Source organism: Caretta caretta, chromosome 2 (assembly GCF_965140235.1).
Source record: "Caretta caretta isolate rCarCar2 chromosome 2, rCarCar1.hap1, whole genome shotgun sequence".
Lineage (NCBI taxonomy): Eukaryota > Metazoa > Chordata > Testudines > Cheloniidae > Caretta > Caretta caretta.
In genome coordinates this window covers 192,506,432-192,530,019 of record NC_134207.1, presented here as the reverse complement: position 1 = coordinate 192,530,019, position 23,588 = coordinate 192,506,432, and the positions used below count along the sequence as shown (strand labels likewise).

The 23,588-nt window shown below is 42.2% G+C and overlaps 1 protein-coding gene across 1 annotated transcript in view; it reads left to right on the top strand.

Annotated features, from left to right (window-relative positions):
• The window catches only part of LOC125631019 (collagen alpha-4(VI) chain-like), a 104,258-nt gene that overhangs the window by 20,702 nt on the left and 59,968 nt on the right, over positions 1–23,588 (top strand). Inside the window, 16 exon segments of the mRNA XM_075124746.1 lie at positions 250–855; positions 1,274–1,657; positions 1,660–1,860; positions 3,873–4,478; positions 5,239–5,656; positions 5,658–5,848; positions 7,168–7,719; positions 8,713–9,270; positions 9,725–9,926; positions 9,928–10,124; positions 12,635–13,210; positions 15,313–15,662; positions 18,141–18,219; positions 19,264–19,409; positions 19,500–19,592; positions 22,103–22,156. Of these exon segments, the coding sequence (XP_074980847.1) occupies positions 250–855; positions 1,274–1,657; positions 1,660–1,860; positions 3,873–4,478; positions 5,239–5,656; positions 5,658–5,848; positions 7,168–7,719; positions 8,713–9,270; positions 9,725–9,926; positions 9,928–10,124; positions 12,635–13,210; positions 15,313–15,662; positions 18,141–18,219; positions 19,264–19,409; positions 19,500–19,592; positions 22,103–22,156 (5,213 nt within the window).

The following is a 23,588-nucleotide window of genomic DNA, read 5'->3' as shown; positions in this document are numbered from 1 at the left end:
GCAAACGCACATTGCATCATCCCTTTGCATTCTTGTGATTCCAGGAACTTGCACATCCATGACCACTGGCTTCAGTATGTAGGGTTTTCAGGCAAACTGATAGCTGGAATTTCAACAGGCAGGAGTGGTGGCTTTTTACTGAATTTTTACGTTAAGTAGCCTTATTTTCCCCAGGAAGGAAACAAGAACTGAGATTGTAATATTAGATAATACATCCAGTAAGAACTGAAAAAAGTTATGTTTCTTCAGTCTGCAGGAAAGCTTCTGTTGCAGACATTGTATTCCTCATGGATGGATCCTGGAGTATAGGAAAAGAGAACTTCAGAAGGATGCAAGACTTCTTGTACATCATGGTCAGCAGCTTTGATGTTGGGGAAGATAAAATCCGGATAGGTCTGATTCAGTATAGCGATGCTCCACACACTGAGTTCTTCTTGAGCACTTACAACTGCAAGGAAGCCATCTTAGAGAAGATACAAGCATTACACTACAAAGGAGGGGGCACAAAAACTGGGGAGAGCTTACGGTTCATGCTGGAGAATCACTTCGAGGAAACTGTTGGAAGTCGAAGGCAGAAAGGCGTCCCCCAGATTGCAGTGGTGATAACAGATGGGCAGGCTCAAGATAATATCCAAGAACCGGCCAAGGAAGTCAAGGATACAGGCATCACACTGTATGCCATTGGCATCAAAGATGCTAGTTGGGAGGAGCTTCGAGAGATAGCTAGTGATCCAGATGACAAGCACGTCTATGAAGTGGAAGACTTCACTGATCTGCAGGATATCTCTCATAATATGCTACAGGTGCTTTGTAGCACAGTAGAAGAGGTGAACCAAATCACCCACTTCTCCCAAGGTATGTCCACAAGCCCCTGTTCTCCTCCCCCCCACTCTTTTCTCTTTCATATTCATAGGTGAAGTGTTTAAAACTGTGACATGCAATCAAATCGTGGGTCTTAACTTCATTGCATCTTCCTTATCCCTTTCTCTACCTCATACAGGCACTCTGAGGAACTAACTTTGAACACACACTTACTGTGACAAGTTCCTACAGTATCTGTTTAGCTTAAAATATCCAAAATAGCACCATGGGTTGGCAGACTCTAAACACAAACCTACTTTGTTGAATCAAAAATAGAAAATCAGTTTGAAAACCATTTAATTTTGGTTGGTGGGGGGAAGTCAACTTATCCTTTAGGATGAAGATAGCTCACAACTGTGAAAGAAATGAAACAACTTGCCTTTTCAATTTTTGTGTCACCTTTCTCATGTAGTTTGCACAAAAGCCACCTTGGCTGACATCGTATTTTTAGTGCCTACTTCAACAAGTATTGGCCCAGAAAACTTTCAGAAAGTGAAGAACTTCCTCTACATCCTGGTTTCAAACCTTAATGTGAGCAGCGATCAGATCCGGGTTGGACTGGCCCAGTACAGCGATGAGACCTTCAAGGTGTTTTTGCTGAATCAATATTCACTGAAAAGTGACATTCTGGAACAGATACAGAATTTGCCATATAAGAGCGGAGGGAGTTACACAGGCACAGCTCTGGATTTTGTCAGGACAACGTATTTCACTGAGTCTGCTGGTAGTATTGCTCTGGAAAACGTCCCCCAGATAGTCATCCTGATCACTAATGGGGAATCCAATGATGAGGTCAAAATCCAGCCAACAAATTGAAAGCCAGAGGCATCTCTGTCTATGTGGTTGGAATCAATATCCAGGATTCAACTGAGCTTCAGGAAATAGCCAACAAGCCTTTAAATAAATTTCTGTTTGGTATTGACAGTTCTGATTTCCTTCAAGATCTCCCCAGAAGCCTTTTGCAAACCATGTGCTTTGCAGTCGAGAGCCAGATTAAAGGTAAATAACTTGCCCTTACAATGGTGGCATTTCAGACATTTTTGGTGCACCAGTGCAACAATCCTGATTCTGATCTGACTTACACAAGTTTTACCTTGGTGTAACTCCACTGGCTTTGATGGAGTTAATCTTGATTTGGGCCCCAATTCAGGAAAGCATCTCTATTCAGGAGGGGAGCTTTAACTTGTACTTAAATTGTAGCATGTAGGTGAGTTCCATTGAAGTCAGTGGGTTTTAAGTTTATACTTTAAAGTTAAGCACATGCTTAAGGGGCTTTCCAAGGTCAGGGTTTAAGTGAAATCAGGCTCAGGCTCACAGATTAGGTGAAATAGCTAAAATTCCATCTGACTAGAACTGGTTGAGAATTTTCTGATGATGTTTTTTCTTTAAATAAAATCAATGTCGTTTTCAATGAAAACTTGTTATTTTCCCAACATTTTTCATTTCGAGATTGGGGTTTCTCCACTGTCCAACACTTCTGTACTGTTTTCCAGAATTTGGAAAACAAAGTGTGTGTTTGTGTGTGTGGCCAGGGGGGCAGTAACTATATTTTCACACCATTTCATAGTGTTGATTAAACAGTCAAAGGTGTGAAAAGCATTTTTTTCTCTACTTTCTCAATTCCCCTTCCTTTTTCCAAAGGGGGAAAAGGAGGGAAAGTAAAAATAAGGGGATTCCCCCCAAATTTGAAAAAACAAAAAATATTGTTTCAGTTTAAAATGAAACAATTTTTAGTTTGAAATAGTATTGTGATACTAAATGAAAACTTCTGTGTCCATTTGATGTTTCCCATGGCAAATCACATTTCAGTAGGGATTTTTTTTCCTCACAAAAAATATCTCAGAGGAAAGATGATCCAGTTGCAAGGATACTACCCTGGGCCTCAGAAAATGGTTTTATTCCCTGCTCAGCCACAGACTGCCTGTGTGACCATGGGCGAGTCATTTAGTCTCTCTTTGCCTCAGTTCCCTGTATTTACAATGGGGTGTTAGCATTTCCCTACCTCACAGGAATCTTGTGAGGATAAATCCATTAAAGATTGCAAGGAGCTCAGATAGTACAGTGATGGGCTCATATAAGCCCCTTAGGGTCCAGCTACATTTACGGCAGAATGTAGAGTAAAGTCACTGCACTCTCAGGTAGCACGGGTATAAATAGCAATGCAGACAGTGAAGCATGCTTAAGCGAGTGGAAGAGGATGCCTGCATACCTGAACCCCCAGGGTATGTATTCCACATGCCCAAGCAGCGCCTCCCATGTCTACACAGCTTTTTTTAGCAGTGCAGTGTCCCACTGCCACCCTGTGGCTGGAGCCTTTCACTGCGACAGTGAAAGCCTCCAGCAATGGAGAAGAGCTCTGGCAGAGAGGAGGCAGCGGGAAAAGGCCTTTCGCTGCAGTGTGTAGATACACACCACAGTAACAAGTGTGGATGCAGCCTGCCTTTCAATTCAGTGTGCAGCTACGTATGTTGTGCCCATACTCTGCATGTTGCTGTAAATGTAGCCTTAGCCTTAGCTAGATAAACTCCTTCAATGGAAATTATGTCTCAATAACAAAAGTAGAAGTGCAGTTTGGTCTATGGATATACAAGCTGTGATTTAACAGAACGGGAAGCCCCAGAGCATAAAGATCAGTGGCTCAATCCTTCTCCTGTAGAAGTAAATGGAAGATTCAATGGGAGCAAGTCTAGGGCCCCACATGTATAAATATAGTCAGATGTGGATTTGGTCAAAAATGGGATTTTTTTTCCCCATGGAAGTTTTCACAGGGATAGCTTCGTGGGATGCTTGTCTATTCCAGAGAGCTGCAGGAACAATGGTCATATAATGTTACTTCGTCATAATTCAGCACCATCCATGCAATAGGCTGTAGAATTCTCAATTTAAAAGAGTAGAGAACAATGAGTGCAGTAGTTACAATTTCAGTTCTGTTTACAATTCAAATCCAGACTTGATTCCAATTTGACAGCCACCCCTTTCACTAATTTGTCACATTTTTTCTTTCTCTTCAGCATTTACAAAGCACTATGCTGACATTATTTTTCTCGTTGACTCTTCTGTGAATATGAGGTCTTTTACCTTCGAGCAAATAAAAAATTTCATTTACCAAATTGTTGACCAGCTTGATGTTGGGACTGACAAATACAGGGTCGGCCTAGCCCAGTACAGCAGGGAAGGCCATGTGGAGTTTTTACTGAACACCTATAAGAGCAAGGAAGATATGCTCAATCACATCCAAGGACGTGTCACATTCCTGGGGGGCCCTTTGCAGACAGGAAGTGCCCTGGAGTTTCTGCACAAAGTCTTTTTCAAAGAAGAGGCTGGGAGCCGAATTAGCCAAGGCACCCCCCAGTTTGCAGTGGTCATCACTTCTGCCAAATCAAAGGATGATGTCGCAGAAGCTGCAGAGGAGCTGAAAGAGATCGGAGTGAAAGTCATCTCAGTCGGAGTCCAAAATTCGGATTGGGAAGAAATGGAGGTGATAGCCACCTCTCCCTTGGTTTACCAAGTCAATGGAGTGCAGGGCATCAGTCAGCTGCACCAGGACATTACTGATGTTTTGGAAGCATCAGTTCAACAACAGTATGACTCCGCCCTAGATGCAAAAGTGCCAGCAGGTATAGTATATCACAAGAGTGAAAACAGCTGCTTGAATACATTTGTAGGAAGAGAAACTCTATAATTCACCCATAAACAAGAGAAATATCAAATGACTAGGTAGAAGGGGGCAGAATGCAGATGTCTGAATTTAGTGCTTGCGAGAGATTGGACCGCCGAGGTAGCCACATGGCAGTAAGGATGCAGTATCTGTGTACATAAAGTTGCTAATACTTACCTGCACTGGTTATATGCAGTGAAATTCTGCTCTCAGTTACACCCAGGAGTTCCTATTATTGGTTTCAGAGGGGTGGCCCATTGTGACTAAGAGGAGGATTTTGCCCAGTGTTTTTCTGTTCACTTTTTTTTTTCTTGAGATGGGCCGTAGGAAGAAACTCCAGATTCAGATCCAAAGAAGAACTTCCCTAAAGTCCTGTGGTAGTGTGATTAAGTGTCTTGGTTTGGCTGCGAGAGAGACTCAATCTGCAAACTTCTCCATAATTTGGACAAAAGGGAGTTTAATATCCCTTTATATCTGTTTAATATCTGATTCAGACTCATTATAAAATGGGCCTGAACCATGAAGTTCAGATCTAAATCTGAACTCTCTGAAGTTTGTAGAATTTTGTAGCTGGTTTTCTCTTTCATTCCCATCTAGCTCATTATTTGTGCTGTTGGTTTCTTTTAATAAACTATCCCAATTGTATCCTTCAGTGATCCCGCAGTCTAACCTACAGTAACCTTGTTATCTTCCTTTTCCTTTGATTAGTTTGCTTTTACTATGCTCCAGAGCATCTGTAGCAGACATTGTATTTCTTGTGGATGAATCCAGCAGAATTGGGTTAAGAAACTTCCAGCTGACCAGGACCTTTCTGCTCAAAATAGTCAATGCTCTGGATATTGGCCCAAATAATATCAGAGTTGGCTTGGTGTTGTACAGTGATGAACCAAGGCTAGAGTTCACCCTGGATACGTTTGAGGACAAATCAGATATCTTGAACTACCTGACAAAACTGCCATATCGAGGTGGGCGTACGTACACTGGTGCTGCCATAGATTTCCTGAGGAAGAAGGTTTTGACTCAAGAGGCAGGTAGCAGGAAAAATCAAGGAGTACAGCAGTTAGCTGTGGTTATCACTGATGGCCAGTCTTACGATGACTTTGATGAGCCTGCTTCTAAACTGAGACATCATGGAGTTGGGCACCAAGAATATCTCAGAGAGTAGCCAGCTGGATAAAATTGCATCGTATCCCACAAGGAAACACGTCACCAACTTGGAATCTTTTCTGCAGCTGTCAAATATTAAATGGAAAACAAAGAAACAGCTTTGCAGTGAGATTGTGTCACAAACCTTTGTAGTCCCAGTGCGATCACGGACCCTGAAAGAAGGTAAGAGAGACATATAACATCCGGCCCAAAATCTTGCTCAGGTTCATTGATGGAAACTCAGTAACTCTATTGGCTTTCAAGGATATACTCTGAATTTGCATCAGTGTAACTGAGAGCAGACTGTGGCCCTCTATCTTTGTCAAATAAAGTATCCAGGGCCATGAATTCAGTCATATTCTTTTTACATTATCATTGAAAAATGAGACTTGTGGTGATATCAGAATGTACAGCTTGGGGTGAGGAGGGGACTCCCTCCCACTCAAGAACCTTTCATGGATCTTCTCCCTATTTACACAGAGAAGGAGGGCTGAGTTCATCTGCCCTCTCACATCATCCCCCTTTGCCTTTGACCTCTTGGAAGACCCTATTTATCTCCAGAGTCCCATGCCTTGGAAGTCATGGCCAGGGGACATGCATTGTTGCCCTCCACCCACCAGCAGTGGTAAATATACAGGCATGGTGATGCAGCTGACGCAAGGATGCTGTAGGGCGGGTTTAAGGCTCACCACCAGTGAATACCACCAATGCAAGGGCCTCTCTGCCAGGCACAGAGCCAGCTCTGCAGGAAACCCTGACATTGGGGGCATATTGGGTTAGGAACAGGTGTGGGTTAGGAGCTGGGCTGTTCCTCCCTCCCCGCTAATTATTCCATGCCACTGCAACACCAATAGGGCTGTGGTAGGAAGGGGCACAATTTAGGTCAGCCCTCAGGGTTGGCCAAGCCTCCTCTGGGGTGCCAAACCATCGCCATCATCCTCAGAGGTACGATCAGTATCCCCTTGATCCAAGCAATGGGCCTTAGTGGTGGCTCAAAGATAATTCAACTGTGTGGGACAAGTACTGCATTGATTTACAGCTGGCTCGATCCTATTGAAAGAGTGCTTTGCTACAGTGTTAGCAGCCACGTTTTAAGTTAAACAAAATTGGTTGTGTGTCCTCCTGTATACACACAAATGCACACATATATCCACATGGATCTGGGTGAACACTGATGCAGACAATAGGTTGTCAATAGCCTTGCTCGTCTTGGAGAACTTTGGCATTGCAAGTCCTGCAACACTTGTGAATACCTTGTGGCCACATGCCAAGTGCTTGGATTAAGTTATATGTGTGTACAGGGTGTAAATTAGGCAAAATTTGGCCCCATATGTTATCCTGACTCCTATGATTTTTGTCTGCCCTTGGCTTAGAAAATGTAGTAATTTTTCCAACACTAAATATTATAGCCAGCATTTATTTTGTGATTGCTATTAAACCATACTGTAGCATTGCAGTAATTGGAAGATCTTTCACCTTTCCCTTTGCTTCCTCTCAATTAGGTTGTGTAGACACAGAGGAAGCGGATATTTATTTCCTGATGGATGGGTCTGGCAGTATATTCCCAAATGACTTCCAGGACATGAAAGTATTCATGAATGAGATGATCCGCATGTTCCAGGTCAGTGCCAATGGAGTTCGCTTTGGTGTGGTTCAGTATGCAAGCGCTCCTCAAACAGAACTCGTGATTAGCCAGTACGACAGCGTGAATCAGGTAAAGGAAGCAGTCCGTGTTATTCATCAGTCAGGAGCTGGCACCAATACGGGAGATGCTTTAAGGTATATGAAAAGTCTTTTTGCAAAGGCCACCAGGGACAATGTTCCCAAGTTGCTGATAGTCGTTACGGATGGTGAATCCCAGCATCAGGTGACAAAGGCAGCAGAAGAGCTGAGACAAGAAGGGATTGTTATGTATGCCATTGGCGTCAGGTATGCAGTTAAAAAGGAACTGAAAGACATCGCAGGAACAGATGAGCGAATGTTTTTTGTGAATGACTTTGATTCCTTAAAGCTCATCAAACATGATATTGTGCAGGATATCTGCTCCCCAGAAGGTAAGAGGTTTTCCTAAATCACTCCAATCGCTTAGAAAGTAGACAGCACCTGGATGTGCTCATTATAATAATTAATAGTATTTACTATTTGCATTAGCCCAGCACAGATGTGGTGCATACTGAAGATAGCTTTGCTAAATAAACAGGAATAAACAACTTCACTCTTGTGTAAATTGTCTCAGAAGACGCAACATGCTTTGCCAGATGAAATCCAGGCTGTCCTTCGCCTTCTGACACAGGGAGGGTATAATTTCGTTAGCTGAACATCTCACAAAAGAAAATGAAGTCTGACACCAGAGGCTGAAATTCTTAAAGATGGCCTTATGTATGTAAAAAATATATATATTTACTATTTACAGTATGGTAGCTCTTGAAGGTTCCTACCTCATTGTGCTAGGTACTGTACAAATATAGAACAGAAAGCAGCCCCTTGCTCTGAAGTGCCTATAATCTAATGCTAGACTATTTGAGACCCTAAACAAACGCACGTTTTGAGCACTGTTGGTACAGTCCAGAACAACATGTGGCTGTAGTGCATTGCTCTTCTAAAGGAGATAGAGGAAGGCTCTGATTTTGGATCCCCAAGTCTGAGCATGAGCAGGTGAGTTTGTCAAAAAAAATGAAGTACTCATTTTAGGGCCACATTACTGACTTTATCCAGAGCGGCTGTGGATCAAGGGCAGCGTATAAATCTTACGGTGCCGCATTCTGAGATGGGGGAAGGAGCCCGTGTAACAGGATGTGGTTACATATTTATACATGCCATGGTCATCAGTTGAGATGAAACTCAGTATCTTCACCATCAGAACATAAATCCTTACTATTTAGAATTTAACAGTAACTGTTAGTTGTTAGTAAACACTAGGCTTTTATTTTCCTTGAGGTCTGCTATGGAAGACACGATTTTCTGTGTAGTTTTCAGTCTGAGTGGTTGGCAAATACATTCAGGAGGAGATTCAGAATTCTTTTCTTTTCTTTTCTTTTCTTTCCCAGCCTGTAAGAACATGAAAGCCGACATTATTTTGCTGGTCGACAGCTCTGAGAGTATCCACCCTGTTGATTTTCAGAAGATGAAGGATTTCATACAGCTGATTGTGAACAGGTCTGATATTGGGGCTGATAAAGTTCAGATTGGCTTGTTGCAGTTCAGTTCAGAGCCCCAGGAGGAGTTCCAACTCAACAACTACAGCAGCAAGACTGACCTAAGGAGAGCCATTTCGGGAATCAGGCAGATTAAATCTGGAACAATGACCGGGAAAGCCCTAACTTTTGCCTCCTCTTACTTTGATGAACCCAAAGGAGGGCGACCCAGAGTAAAACAGTATCTCATAGTGATCACAGATGGGGAGGCCCAAGATATCGTGAGAGAGCCTGCTGAGACCATTAGGGACAAAGGTATCACCATCTATGCCATTGGTGTTCTCCAGGCAAACAACTCCCAACTTGTGGAGATTGCTGGCAGTCAAGACAAAGTGTTCTTCGAAGATAACTTTGATTCCCTTACCTTTCTGGAAAAGGATATTCTCTTTGAAATTAGCAACCCGGAGGATTGTAAGTGATAGTAATAACCTGTTGGGTCTTTCTAATTCTTCTTTATTTTGTTGTGTTTACTATTAATCCTTTATAAGGTTTGATTCTTCTCTGCCCACATATTTCTAGTAGAGATCTTCAGCTTTTCTTCCATTGTGATATTAACCAATGACAGTAAAGTGAAATGCAATAGCAGAAAATAAGACCACTCTCTTTACAGACCATAGTCTCATGGTTTTCCTCAGGAGCCATATTTTATTTCTTTTCAGGCAGGTATATATTTTTCTTTTGGACAAAAAGAAATGCCCACAGCCCTCCTTTTTAGTTTTTCTTTGTATCTTGCTTTTTGGAATGTCCTTGCACTTTCTGGTTTCAGCTAGCAGTTGGATCAAAAGAACTACTCGGGGGGGAGCAAGGAGGAGAGAGACCTGATCATAACATTGCTGCTTTGTTTCCTTTGTTTTGTTAACAACAGCATGCAAAAGGACTGAAGTTGCAGACATCATATTTGTAGTGCATGGATCAAGAAGCCTCATAGACTTGAAGTTCCAGGGCATGCAGAGGATCATGGAGGCTGTGGTGAATGACTCAGTGGTTGGAAAAGACAATGTTCAGTTTGGGGCTGTGGTCTATAGCCCTGATCCTCAGGATCATTTCTCACTGAATACGTACTCTGCTAAATCTTCCAGCAGCAACAAAATCTTTGAAGCAAGATGGTATCAATGTCTTTGCTGTTGGAGTGGAGGAAGCGAGTAGAACAGAGCTTGAAGAAATTGTGAGAGAGCGAGAGAAATTGTTCTTTGCACAGAGCTATAATGAACTGGAAAGCTTACACGAAAACCTCACTCATACAGTATGTGATGAGGCAAAGCCAGGTAAGTGAGACCTTTAAATTGAGCTGTTGTTTTTTTTTTCTTATATGTTTTCTCCCATTTATCCAGATTATCTAGGTTGTCACAGGCAATGTCAGTCACAGGTAATATTCATTTTTAAAATGTTCTATTGAGACAAGGTTAAGGGGTGGGTGGAAATAGTGTAGAGACAGTTTCCAGTATGGAAAGCAGAACACGTGTCAAAAATCAGATCTCCCTCACTATCGTTTTCTTATGCACTTTTCCAGCAAAGCATGTTCTTTACTTTAAGCACATGATTAAGCCCTTTGATGTTTATGGGAACATTCGTGTGCTTCAAGTGCTTTTGTTGGATCAGGATTTTTGTTTCCCTTTTCTCTCATACCAGAGTCCCCCCTTTCGTCCTCCTGCCAGAAGTTCTATGTGCTCTCCATCCCCCTTCTCTCTATACCAGGACCCCCCTATGTCCCTCTCCCCATGCCAGGGATTCTGTGTGTCCTGCCATTTTCCCTTCACCCCATGCCAGGGCCACCCTTTCTCTTTCCCATGCCAGGGGCTCTGTGTCCTTTTCCATATCCCTCTTCCCTCCATATTGGGCTCCTCCATTTCCCTCCCCTCCCAGGGTTCTGTGTGCCCCCTGTTCCCCCTTCTCCTTATGCCAAAGTCTCCCTTTCTCCCTCCCCATACCAGGGGCTCTATGTGCACCCCCATGCCCTCTCCCCCCCATTATTTCTTATTTATTTGTCACAGACAGACAGAGGTATGCCATGAAATTGAGGTAAAGGGCCTCACTTCACTCAGCCAATAAAAATGTATAAAGCATAAAACCCCTTGTACTTCCAGAGATAAGGTAAGCACCAATTGCCTGGGTTAGCTTAAACATCCCTTATAGGCACCTTACTCCATAATTGTCCTATATAAGGCTTCCTTGAAATGAACGATCCCTGGGGAAGCTGCCCCTTTTGGCCCCCCCATCAGCAGTCCTGCTGGTATGGTCGGCTGTGTACTGGCTCTTTCTGGTATGCCGTACCGGACTGGACCGGCTTATTTTCACCATTGACTATGTGAGAATTAAGCTATGAGAGGCAAATTTTCAGCATGAAGAGGCTCGCTTGTGCTTGTAGAAATGTACCACAATAACACACCTATCTTTAGCAGGACAACTGCAAATGTGTATGTAAGTGTCTAAAGACCCATTTGTGTGCACATTTGTGGTAACAGTGTTTGCGGTTGTGGTAAATATATGCACAGACGTTCTGTCTGCTGAAAAATCAAATGGGCCTTTACCGACTGAGAGTGTGGCCCTAGGCTTGCAAAATGGGTGATTTTCCCAGCAGAAGAATGTCCTCCCTTTCTAAAGTGCTTCTGGGACATGGGGAAAATACCCACATTATTTGGATACCCTACTTCTCCATTCACCTCAAACAATTCTTGAGAAAAGACTCTCTACACCAGTGGTGGGCAACCTGCAGCCCATCAGGGTAATCCCCTGGTGGACTGCCAGGCAGTTTGTTTACATTTGCATGGCTGCCCGCAGCTCCCAGTGGCTGCAGTTCGCCGTTCCCAGCCAATGGGAATTGCAGGAAGTGGTGTGGGCCGCAGGGAAATGCTGGCTGCTGTTTCCTTCAGCTCCCATTGGCTGGGAACGGCAAACCGTGGCCACTGGGAGCTGTGGTGGGCCATGCAAATTTAAACAAACTGTCTGGCAGCCCACCAGCGGATTACCCTGATGGGCTACAGGTTGCCCACCACTGCTCTACACACTCTTCTCCTAGCATATTGTGCTGGTTTCTTTTCACCACAATCACTTTTTTACTGCTACATTATCTACAGTATTGAGTTCACTGAAATATACAAGCATTGTACAATTCTGATGTAAACTTTCAGTTTGAAGTACCAAGCTCACTGACGAGAAGCTGCCTGTAATAAATGTCATGCACCTGAGATAGATAGCTCCTGCAGCACAAACCTGTTCACAAACAAGAAACTGCCCAACCTTCTAGTAAACCAACAGAGCTTCTGGTTCCCATGCCATTCAAGGCAGTCAGGAAGCTCATCATTCATCTCCTAGAATGCAAGCAATTTTTCTTAGTATGACACTTCAGATTTTGGCGAGAAAGGGATGGTGTTTTACTTGATTACACCTGCTGACTGTCCACCACTTGCTTGTCATTCAGTGAGAATTAAAGATTAACCTTATTCTCCTGACAGCCTGACTTCAGACACAGGTTCTGCATAGTCTAGTCTCACCTCCTCTCTGTAATAAGTCATAGTTATGGTGTATAAAGTGTCCAGGAGCTAGTTTCTCCCAGCATTTGCTACTTGATACATGGTGACGTTTCTTTCTGCACAGAGGACCTAAGGGTTTAAGTGGAACTTATGTGGTGGATTGCCCTTGTGCTGGCATCTCTGCCCAGAGGGAAATTTCACCCAAAGAGGGCAGGGTGTTGGAAAGGTGAAATGGATGAGAATGAAGGCAATGACTGAACTCTCCCAGATTTGCATAGCTAAGTAAATTTTTTTCCCCCCTGCAGCTTGTGGCAACCAACAGGCAGATCTTATATTCTTGATTGATGGGTCAGAAAGAATACCTGCAAGTAACTTTTCTGCCATGAAAACATTCATGAAGGAAATCGTGGGCAGTTTTATTATCGCTCAGGACAAAGTCCAAGTTGGTGTGATCCAGTACAGCAAAGATCCCCAGAAGGAAATATATCTCAATGAATTCCACTCCGACACAGCCATAAAGGAATGGATTGACAGCATTGTCCAGTTAAAGACCTCCACCTTCACTGGCAAAGGTCTGAGGTTTGTCAAGAGCTTTTTTGAGACTGCCAATGGTGGCAGGAAAAAACAAGGAGTTTTGCAAAGCCTAGTAGTGATTACTGGTGGGCAGTCTAACGACATGGTGGATGAGGCAGCTATTGCTCTGAGGAATGATGGGATACACATCTTTGCAATTGGCCTAGGAAGTCCAAACTCATTTGAGTTGCTTCGAATTGCCGGTGATGCACGCAGGGTGTATGTGCTGGAGAATTTTGAAGAGCTGAAAACCATAGAGAGGAAGGTTGTCACTGAAATCTGTGAATTGGAAGATCATCCTAGCCAGGGTAAGTCACAGAAATCTTTTATTGAGTATATCTATCTAAAGTGTCCCACACTTTTGTGATTAAGCAAAGGAAAGAAATCACTTTTCTGTAGATCATAGATAACTTTATATATATACATATATATATATGTAGTTAAAGTTCCTCCTCTGCCTTGGTGGGTCCTGCGCTTATTGGCGGATTTGCTTGCCTCAGAGATTCACAGCAACCCTCAGTTTGGCCACTTTTGCTAGTGGCTCAAACCTGCCATTCACTCAGCTAACTTCATCACTGGCCAGCATGGGGAAACGGAAGGAGAACAATCCCCACAGTCTCTGCTGATCCACCTAGTGGGGTCGGGGGCCAGGCCAGGCACCTTCCCCTCTGGTGGGACCCACAGTCCAGGAGAACTCCTCCTGTATCCAATAGGGAGTTGGGGGTATGGGGGAAACCTGGGTCCTCTACTCCGGGTTCCAGCCCAGGACCCTGTGGATCACAGCTGTCTACAGTGTTTCTTGTAACAGCTGTGTGACAACTACAACTCCCTGGGCTACTTCCCCATGGCCTCCTCCCAACACCTTCTTTATCCTCAGCACAGGACCTTCTTCCTGATTCCAGATAGTGTTTGTACTCCTCAGTCCTCCAGCAGCATGCCCGCTCACTCTCAGCTCCTTGCGCGCCCCTCACTGACTGAAGTGAGGTTCTTTTTAAACCAGGTGCCCTGATTAGCCTGCCTGTCTTAATTGATTCTAGAAGCTTCTTAATTGGCTCCAGGTGTCCCAATTTCCCTGCCTGCCTTAATTGGTTCCAGCAAGTTGTGGATTGTTATGGAACTGCTCCTGTTACCTTACCCAGGGAAAAGGGACCTGCTTAATCTGGGGCTAATATATTTGCCTTCTATCACTTTCCTGTAGCCATCTAGCCCGACCCTGTCACAATATATATACAAGCATGCCATGGCTTCTTTTTTCCACTCCAAAACATGAAACTTTTAAATATATATATTTCCCTTGGAACAGAATTTCCAACTTTCACCCAGCTCCGCTACCAACTCTTGCATGAAAATAGGAGCTTTGTGTTTCTTATGAGTTAGTCTGCACCCGCTGCTTATGTCCTGCTGAAGTTTCTAGGGCCAGATAGAACATCAGCAGGACATAAGCAGCAGGTGCAGACTAACTCATAAGAAACACAAAGCTCCTATTTTACTAAATCTGGCCCTAGAACTTCAGCAGGACATAAGCAGCGGGTGCAGACTAACTCATAAGAAACACAAAGCTCCTATTTTCATGCAAGAGTCGGTAGCAGAGCTGGATGAAAATTGGAAATTCTGTTCCATGGGAAATTCTTTAAAAAACAAACAAACAAACATTCCATTTTTGGAATGAAAAGTAACAGTTTTAGAAACTTCCTGTGGAAGGGAAAATCTGAAAAAAAAAATTCTTTCGAAATGATTGAAATGTTTCATTTAGAAAACTTTTGAAATGAAATACAGCCCATGCTCTGATGCTCCCAGCTCAGCCATGGCTTTCAGGGCTTCTGGACTTCCAGCTTCTTGTCCTGTCTAGAAGACTGACACAGAATCAGGCACCTTGCTCTGAGCACCACAGATGATTTGGGAGACTTGCAGCTTGGAAGCTGGGTCGGTGGGACATGACCAGTGCATCCACAACTATGCAGACAGTGGCTAAAGCAGGGATGGGCAAACTATGGCCTGTGGGCCGGATCTGGCCCATCAGGGCTTTGGATCCAGCCCACAGGATTGCCACCACCCCTGGTGCCATGGGGCTAAGGCAGGCTCCCTGCATGCAGCCCCAGAAGAACAAATCCAGCAGTAAATAATATCACATAGAAATAGTTTTACAGGCTTGAGTGCTGGTGCTATTTCATAGCTAGGTGGTTTAGAGAGACTATGTGCAATAATATAAACCAGCTCCTCAGCTGGGGTAAATTGACATAGCCCCATGCAAGTCAATAGCGTGACACCAATTTACACCAGTTGAAGATCTGGCTCTCTAATTCTTCCAATTTTAAATTGAGCATGTTTTGTCACTGGTACAGATAGAAATCAAGATCATAAAATAGTGCTTGGATTTGATGACTGATTTTCTTCCCTACCCCCTTCTCAGACTGCAACATAGATGTTTCTGTAGGAATTGATATTTCAAGGCGCATGAAGTCTATATCTGCACTGCATGAGAAGCAGAAATTGCAAAAGTACCTGCCCAAACTTCTACACGGGATGGAATCCTTGACTAACAACAGCTGTACTGTTGAGTCTCAAATCAACATCAGGTTCAAGTACCAAGTGTTTGCACAGAACGGCCAGTCCTTGTTTGACTCCGATTTTGAAGCCTTTGGCGAAGAGATCGTCCAGAAATTCTTAGTTGTACAAACAACTGTGGACACATATCTGAAAGCAGACTTCTTACAGTCATTTTGGGAGAAATCCCTCAGCCTGGCCTCTGCTAAAGTGAAGGTAAATAAAATGGAATAAATTATATTGTTTCAAAGTATATTAAGTCTAGTGCTGGTGAACATTGCATGGGAAATAAAAACATCATTAATGCTCTTTTAGATAAATCCTTGAATTCATTTTGACAGCATTCATGACCCCTTACTGCAAACAATTCTGTGAGTGAATTTTTGCTCCTGGAATTCAAATACTTGGGCAAATCCATATGCTCACAAGTACTTACATGGGAAGTTTTCACTTGTCCACCTTGGAAGCAGTTAGTAGATTAAGGAGCAGAACAATACTCTGTAATAGATAGCTAATCACACAACCTGGGTAGTAATGACTCAAAGCAAACATCATTGTGAATGTTTTATGTCAGAAACATATTCACAGAAACCACTTATACATAATTTCAAATAACAAATGAGTAAAGTCAAGGTCTATCAATGGATAATTTATGAACAGAGAAAAGTGGCTATATCTGTAGACTAACATGTCCACTGCAAATAGTTCATCCAGGTTGAAATGAGACCAAGAGAAAGCAAATGTTTAAAGGGCTGATCCAATCCCTATTGAAGTCAAGGGGAACCTTTCCACTGACTTGAATAGAAATTAGACACCTCCTAGTATTTCAGATTCAGTACCTTTTATGTTTTTTTCTGATTAAGAAACTAGTTCTGGAAAGAATTTTACATACTAAAGCCCTGATTCAGAAAAAAACATCCCAGTTCAGGAAAGGCACTTTAGCCCCTCTAGGATATTAAGTGCATCTTCCAGGGAGACCTTATTTGAATTCTTATAAGGTATTGCTAGTTTACAGTGGTCTTAATTTAATTTAGAACGCTCACTGAAAAGTGTATTCTCACTTCCATTCTGAGGAGCAGACACAAATCCCCATGCTGGCAGATAAGAATATAAACTCCATATTCAGCATTTTTAGAATTCTTTCTTCTCTATATAGGTGTGTGGAGTGGTGCATATCTAATGTTTTGGGTTTTTCTTCTTTTTCTGTTAAAATCTGTAAAGTGCAAGTCTTGTCTGAATGATGACTATGAAATGGCATCATGAGGATCCACTTGTATTGCATCGCAATGATTTCTGAACAAATTTGCTCAGTTTACCTATAACAATGTTATTTTTCTAACTGCCAATTCTACTAATGCAATGTGGAATCTGAGAGTTGAGCTGAATTCTTCCCTCCTTATGGATGATGACGAGTAACAAAGATCCTGCAGACCTAATGCTGCTTTTAGCTACATCTGTACGACTCCACTGTCGTCACCATTCTAGGAATTGGAAGGTAGCTCAGACTTCATACCCATTTAATTATTGGCGACAGCCAGAAGGGCACCCCTTATTGCCCTTTGTTCTGGCACTTGTGTGCATGACATAAACACCTGACTATTTACTTAGAACAGGACTGACATCATGAATTCATTTTTCATAGGTCACTGAACAGCAACAAGTTTTTGCTCATCTGTTGGATGAGACACAATGATTCTGGTTCTTTGTAGTTTGCCGTTCATCTGTTGTTTGTTGTTCTGTTTGGTTATGGAATACTGAAGCCAATCTTGAAGTCATTAACTCAGCAAGACTCGGATTTATTCCAATCAAAAACTGATCCCACCATGCTTAGAGTGGGAACAGAAAGGTACTTTCCAACACTTTGTGATAGATTATTTGCACAGTAGGGGCTCAATTTGCCACTGCATCTGAGCTCCACTAGGGCAGATGGGGGGGCCTCATCTAATTTATGCCACTGGAGACTTTATACCATTGGAGGATAGGGGTAGTGAAGCTTTGCTTCACCAATACCCGCTGTCTTGGTGTTAATATGCCCCTTCTCTCCTCCTACCTTGGGGGTGTGGAGTAGCTGGCACAGGAGCTGACTCAGCCGCATATGCCAGCCTTACACCAGTGGAGAGTTCTTGTGTGCTTGGGGAATTCTTTGCTGTCCATCTATGGCTGAATCAAGCATCAAGTAGGCAGAATGGACCAGAGAACCCAGTCCAGCATTGTTATGTTGTTAGTCTGACAAATCCAGTCCTGGACTGCCATCACCCAAAGGAAAAACACTGCTTGCTCTAAATTCTCTTAGTTACACCAGGGTCAATCTGGAGAACTCCACTGACTTCAGTGAAAGTCCTTCAAATTGTAAACAAGAATAGAAATGGCCCCTTGCCCAGAACATTTGGGTACTTACCTGAACTGTTTACACTAATAAAAGTTGCAGTCTACAAGGTAAATCCTTCCAAATGGAGCCACTGTCAAACCAGAGATATTTTGGGGCTTAATTACCATGACTCTGTCCTTTTTAAGCTACATTGTCACCAATTTTCAATACTAAATTGTAATTTTTAAGTTAACCTGAAATTTCAACTCATCAAAGATTGCACGGCGCTTTGAGAACTACCCAGGAAAAGTGGTGGTGATATTATTATGGTTGTTTTTTTCATATTTTCTGCTAACCACCATGGTAATTCAGTGTTTTCTTCATAGGTTCTTTTAGTGTTTACAGATGGGCTGGATGATACTATAGAAATGCTCAGAACGACAGCAGACTCCCTTCACATTAAAGGTATGGCCTGTTATGACAGCCCAGCATTGCATTGCATCAGAAGATAAATCTACAATGCAAAAAGAGCCTCACAAGCAGTGAGTCTCAGAGCCTGGGTCAACTGACTCAGGCTCACATTTTGGGGCTAAAAATAGCAGTGTAGAGGTTCTTGCTCAGGCTCTGAAACCCACATCTTTCGCTGGGTTTCAGAGGCTGAGCTCCAGTTCAAAAGGAAATGTTTACACTGCTATTTTTAGCTCCGCAAGCTTAAGGAAGTCAACCTGGGCTCTGAGATTTGCTGCTGCGGGGTTTTTGGTTTATTTTGCAGTGTAGACATACTCAAAGAGTACTACATTCCTCTCCCACTGCAGACCTTCCACATACTCATGCTGATTTGCCTGGTTATGGCGTTGCCCAAGAATTCTTGATGAGCACCCTCCCTTCTCTGAGTGAGCCAGATTCCTCTATTTTCCTTTCTAAGTCTAAGATCAGAGACTATATGATGGTCTCTCACCTTGCTGTAATAGCAAGGAATAGATGTAAGCACAGAGTAAATAGATGGCTCCCTAAGACACTGCATTTCAGGAGGCAACATAACTTTGGGAGGAATTCTACTACAGAAAGTAGCTGTCTGCTCATGAAAATATTCACCAACTGAAAAGTCGACATTTTTCATTTCAGGTCAGTTGAAACCTTTTGAAATGTCTCATTTTGGTTTCAACCTTCTTTCTTTTTTAACCTCCAGTTAGCTCAAATTTTGAAACAAAAAGTCATTTTGAACAGGAAAACCAGCACTTTTCATTTTGAAAATATCAAAATGAAACTGACATTTTCAAAATCCTTTCCTCAACATTTTTTCTGAGTTGGTAAATTTGTCGACCCCCCTGTTCTGCAAATGGTTTCGGTTTTGAGGAATCCACATTTTTTCGACAAAACAGATTAATTGAACAATTTCTGACCAGCTCTATCTATGGGTCACTTCAAAAACCAAATAATTTACGGTCATTATTCTAATTATTAAAGCAGATCAGGTAAACAACAGTTTTAACATATTTCTTTTCTAAGGCCTTGATGCACTTTTAATGGTTGGCCTGGAAAATATGCAGGATTTGAATGAACTTCAGGAAATAGAGTTTGGCAGAGGATTTGGATACAAGCAACCTCTGAGCATTGGATTTCCAGAACTTCCAAACATCTTACGGAAAGAACTTGTAAGTCCCTTTGTGATATGAACAAAGACAAAACCCATCACATTTTGACAATCTGATTGATAAACTAGTATATCAAGAATTGTTTTGCAGGACGTGGTTGCTGAAAGAAAATGCTGCAATATTCTTGCTAAGTGTGTTGGAGAACATGGTTTTCGTGGTGTAACTGGACCTCCTGGGAGGAAGGTAAGTGTACAAAAATGTCTACTGGTTAGTTATTTTGTTTTGCCAATCTTTTTAAAGTAGTTCAGTGTTATACACATAAAACACCTGCAAATCTTGCCAGTACAACAGGAAACAAAAGCTTGATCATTTCTCTAATGTAAATTTTATCCTAGTATATGTTTTTCTTATAAAAATATTGACCAGTAAAACACACACAAAAACAGGTGGCTTGTGTGACTTCTGACACTAATGGCCATTGAACACGCTCCTTAGGCCAATTCAGTAATCAGAAATAACCCTGTCCCTTCCTCACTTGACCATGAGCTTTATTAGTAATTATGGCTAATTGCCTTTGGTAGCTTACTACTGCTGTATGAGCAATTTGAACGCTAGCCACCTTCCCACCAGTCACCAACATCACCTCTCTTGCGCTTTCTCGTTCTTCTTTCTCATCCCACTACTGCATCCATGTGCCAGAGTTGCCACACCTGGCATCGTACTGTCCTTCCAAAACTTTCTGTTTAAAAAAATCTTGTTACTCACTTTGCTTTCCCGAGTATTTTCCTGAAATCCATCAGATCAGGTTATGGGGGGGCTCTACTGGTTGAAGTTTTCCTACTTGGAATGGTGCTATAACATGGAGCATGCCAGCCACTCCAAACAGAGGCTGGTTTATAAAACAAACTGTAGCCATTTTTCTTGTATAATATTTAATAATACTACTTTGAGTTGCTATAGTGCCATTTATCTGAGAGACTTGTTATTAATTAATTAAGCTTTGGTTTGTAACACCCCTGTATTGCTGTTCTAACCATTTTACATATGAATAAATTGAGGCCCTGAGATTAAGTTCCAGATATTTCAGCTCTGGCCTCCTTTCTTTTTCTTGTCACAGAGCATGGCAGGATCTGGCCCTCTCCATTCTATCTGCTTCTTTAATAAAACGAAGAGTGAAAAATGTGTCTCACTTAGAAGAGAGACAAACAATTGGTTATAATACACTGTTGCTGAATGAATATGGGCTGGAGAGGAAGGAGGGGAAGTATTTGCAAACATTGATTCAAACAAGAGCTATGAATTTCCTTTTGCATTCACAACCCTTTTCTTTCATTCTAGGCTAACATTCATAGCATCATTCTTTTAGTTACAAATATATTCTCAGAAAGCAAAAACTTGTGCAGATCTGTGCACTGGTCACTCTGTTTGACCTGGATTTATTTTCCCTTTTGCTGTTTATAAAAATTTGTCATCCACTCAGGAAGGTGAAACTTTATCATGTGATCAGAGTGAATTGTCTGACATCACAAATATTGAATAATTGAAGCAAATAATTTGTAAATAACCCTCATGTTGGAATATGCGCCTGTATAATGCTCAAACAATTTCCAGTAGCAGACAAAATTTGCCTGTTCATGGATAATTTGCCATCCAGAGAGGCTTAATTAACTATTTCCTATAAATAAGTCATCATCTTGACAGTGTATACTTTGTAGGAAGGAAAAGAAAGACATATGTAAAAACCACTCTTTTATGGCAAACACCCAGGGTTTCTGAAAGACAGTTTCTCAGGTTATTTTTAATAGTCACAGAAAAATTTAAACATCCTCTTCAGATATCTGTTCACCGTTATCATAGCCCTCTTAGTCCTCACTTAGGCAAGATGTATGTATGCAGTTCTTATTTTTACTCATAAATCAATCCTGTCAGCTCCTTGCTTATTTTTGCTGCTCTTCTATAAACCCCTCTATTTTGTCAATATCTTTCCAGCAATATGGTGCCCAGACAATAAAAGCTATATGGAAGATACAGTTTCAGCAGGGCTGTGTAGAGAAAGACTGTTAACTCCTTGTCCTGTGACATGAAGCCTTTGCAAATGCAGCCGACAATCGTTCAAGCAAACTTTGCTGCCGTATTATATTGAAAATTCATGACTAATTGCCCGTCCACTGCCATTCCAAGTTCTTTTTCAGCATTTTGGTTTTCCAGGCTTCTCCTGCACACTGAATATTTGCATTTTGGGTTATTTTCCCCAAGAGACCATGAGTTTTTCATCATTCCAAGTCAAAAATAAATTTAGTCGTTGCACATATTTTTAATATCTCTAGGTCTGTTTGGAATATATTATTTCTCTGTTCTCAATGGTATCTAACTCCTTACAATATAGTACCCTCTGTGAACTTTGTTAGCATGTCTATTATTTCCTATTCCAGATCATTAATGAAGTTATTGAATAAAATCAAACCTATCAATGATCTCTCTGGCTGTCACCAGAGATCACACCAAAGGCGTATCCTGAACACTGTTCTAATGATTATTTCTCAAGTGTATGCGGCTTTTAGTAGTGGTTGTGGAAATGTCCAAGTTGCAGCTTTTTTTCTCCCCTTTACAATCGACTCTGGTTTGAAAGGTATGTTTTCTATATGCACATGCACAGTTCTGCAGCCACCCTCCTGTAATCAAATGTAAAGGAGCACTGTGTTGCGGAAGAGGAAAACTGAGACAGTTTTATCTTATTCATTTGTTTCTTTCAGGGAGGTGTAGGCTTCAAGGGATCTCCTGGCCATCCTGGTGAGGAAGGTGGAAATGTAAGTAAACATTTTGCCTTCCTTTATTTTAAGGGGGATGTTGGGAACCCCCCACAGACCTTGGAAAATGTACCACCACTGCTTGTACACAGAAAGGGGATTGCCTACGACTTCTACTGCACATAGTTTTTGGTGAACATAGCACCAAATGATTTGCCAACATCACATCTACTTGTTGCGGAGCTCGGAATAGAACTCAGAGCTCCTGATTTACAGTCATGTGCCTCTCACACAAGGCCATCCTTTCCCTCTCAGCGTAAACCAGCATATCATAAGAAAAGCCAATTGCAAGTATAGCAGCATAAGGTTATTATTTTTGGTGCATTTACCAACGGCTTTGCAATGAGTTATTTATTACTGCTGTAGACTTCAGCATAACACACTCAAAAGGCTAGAAATGTTCTTTTCCTCCTTTTTAATATCATAAATTCTGTTGGGACATCACCCAGAGAAGGCCAACAAAAATTAATTTATTTTCCAGGATAAACAGAGAACTAGTTTTATAGTGTTGCAGCCACGTCACTTGAACATCTCTCCTAAAAGACTTTATTGATGCACACCAAAAACCCATTCTGAGATAACTATATACAAGCATGCAAGCTCCATGAGAGTAATTTCTGCTCTTGGCGTGTGCTTGGCTAGCTTGACCTTGCCGCTGGAGATACTGTCTGGGGCTGTCCAGAAGACAGCCCGGTTGGTGCCGGCAGTGGGAGAACGCCTCCAAACTGGGATTGTGGAGAAAGCACTCTCTGTTGCTGTGTCCTCCAACCCCAGAGGTCATGACTCACCTTAAGCAGCAGAAAGATGGAAGAAATGAACTTTCCAAAATTTCAGGTCACCTCCATCCCTGCCAAGAAACGGGAGGGAAAAAGGAAATGCATTGATTCCTCATTGCCTCATGGGTGTTATAACCTGAAAGCAACTCCCATGTCCCCACTTTCCCCTTTCAGCTGCTAAGCCCTCCAGCTTTTCCTGACTTCAATATAAAAATCTGCAGTACATTGAGAATTTGAGGAAGCCAAAACAATCAAATGTAATAAAATAACTAACACAAGGTATATTGTGCTGATTATACTGTGCTGGACTAAGGTGTGTGGTGCACTGAGGAGGGGAGAACTTGAAGGGGCAGTATCATGTAACTACAGGCTCCCTGCTTTATTATTCCATGATAACCAGCTCATAATTTAGGTCTAATGTGTCCAGTAGGACATGGGGCTATGCGTAAGGTCCAGAATGCGGCTGCATTATTGCCCTTGCACTTTTGTATAATGTTGTGCCAGTATATCACTATTTTATACCTGGAACCAGATTCTGATCCCATTTGCACTAGTGTAAATCTGGAGTAATTACACTGGTAGAGAAGAGGGCCCAGAGACTGCACAAGAGAGAGGTACAAGGCTCCTTGTGCCCTCCTCCTCCCTTGTCTGTCTTT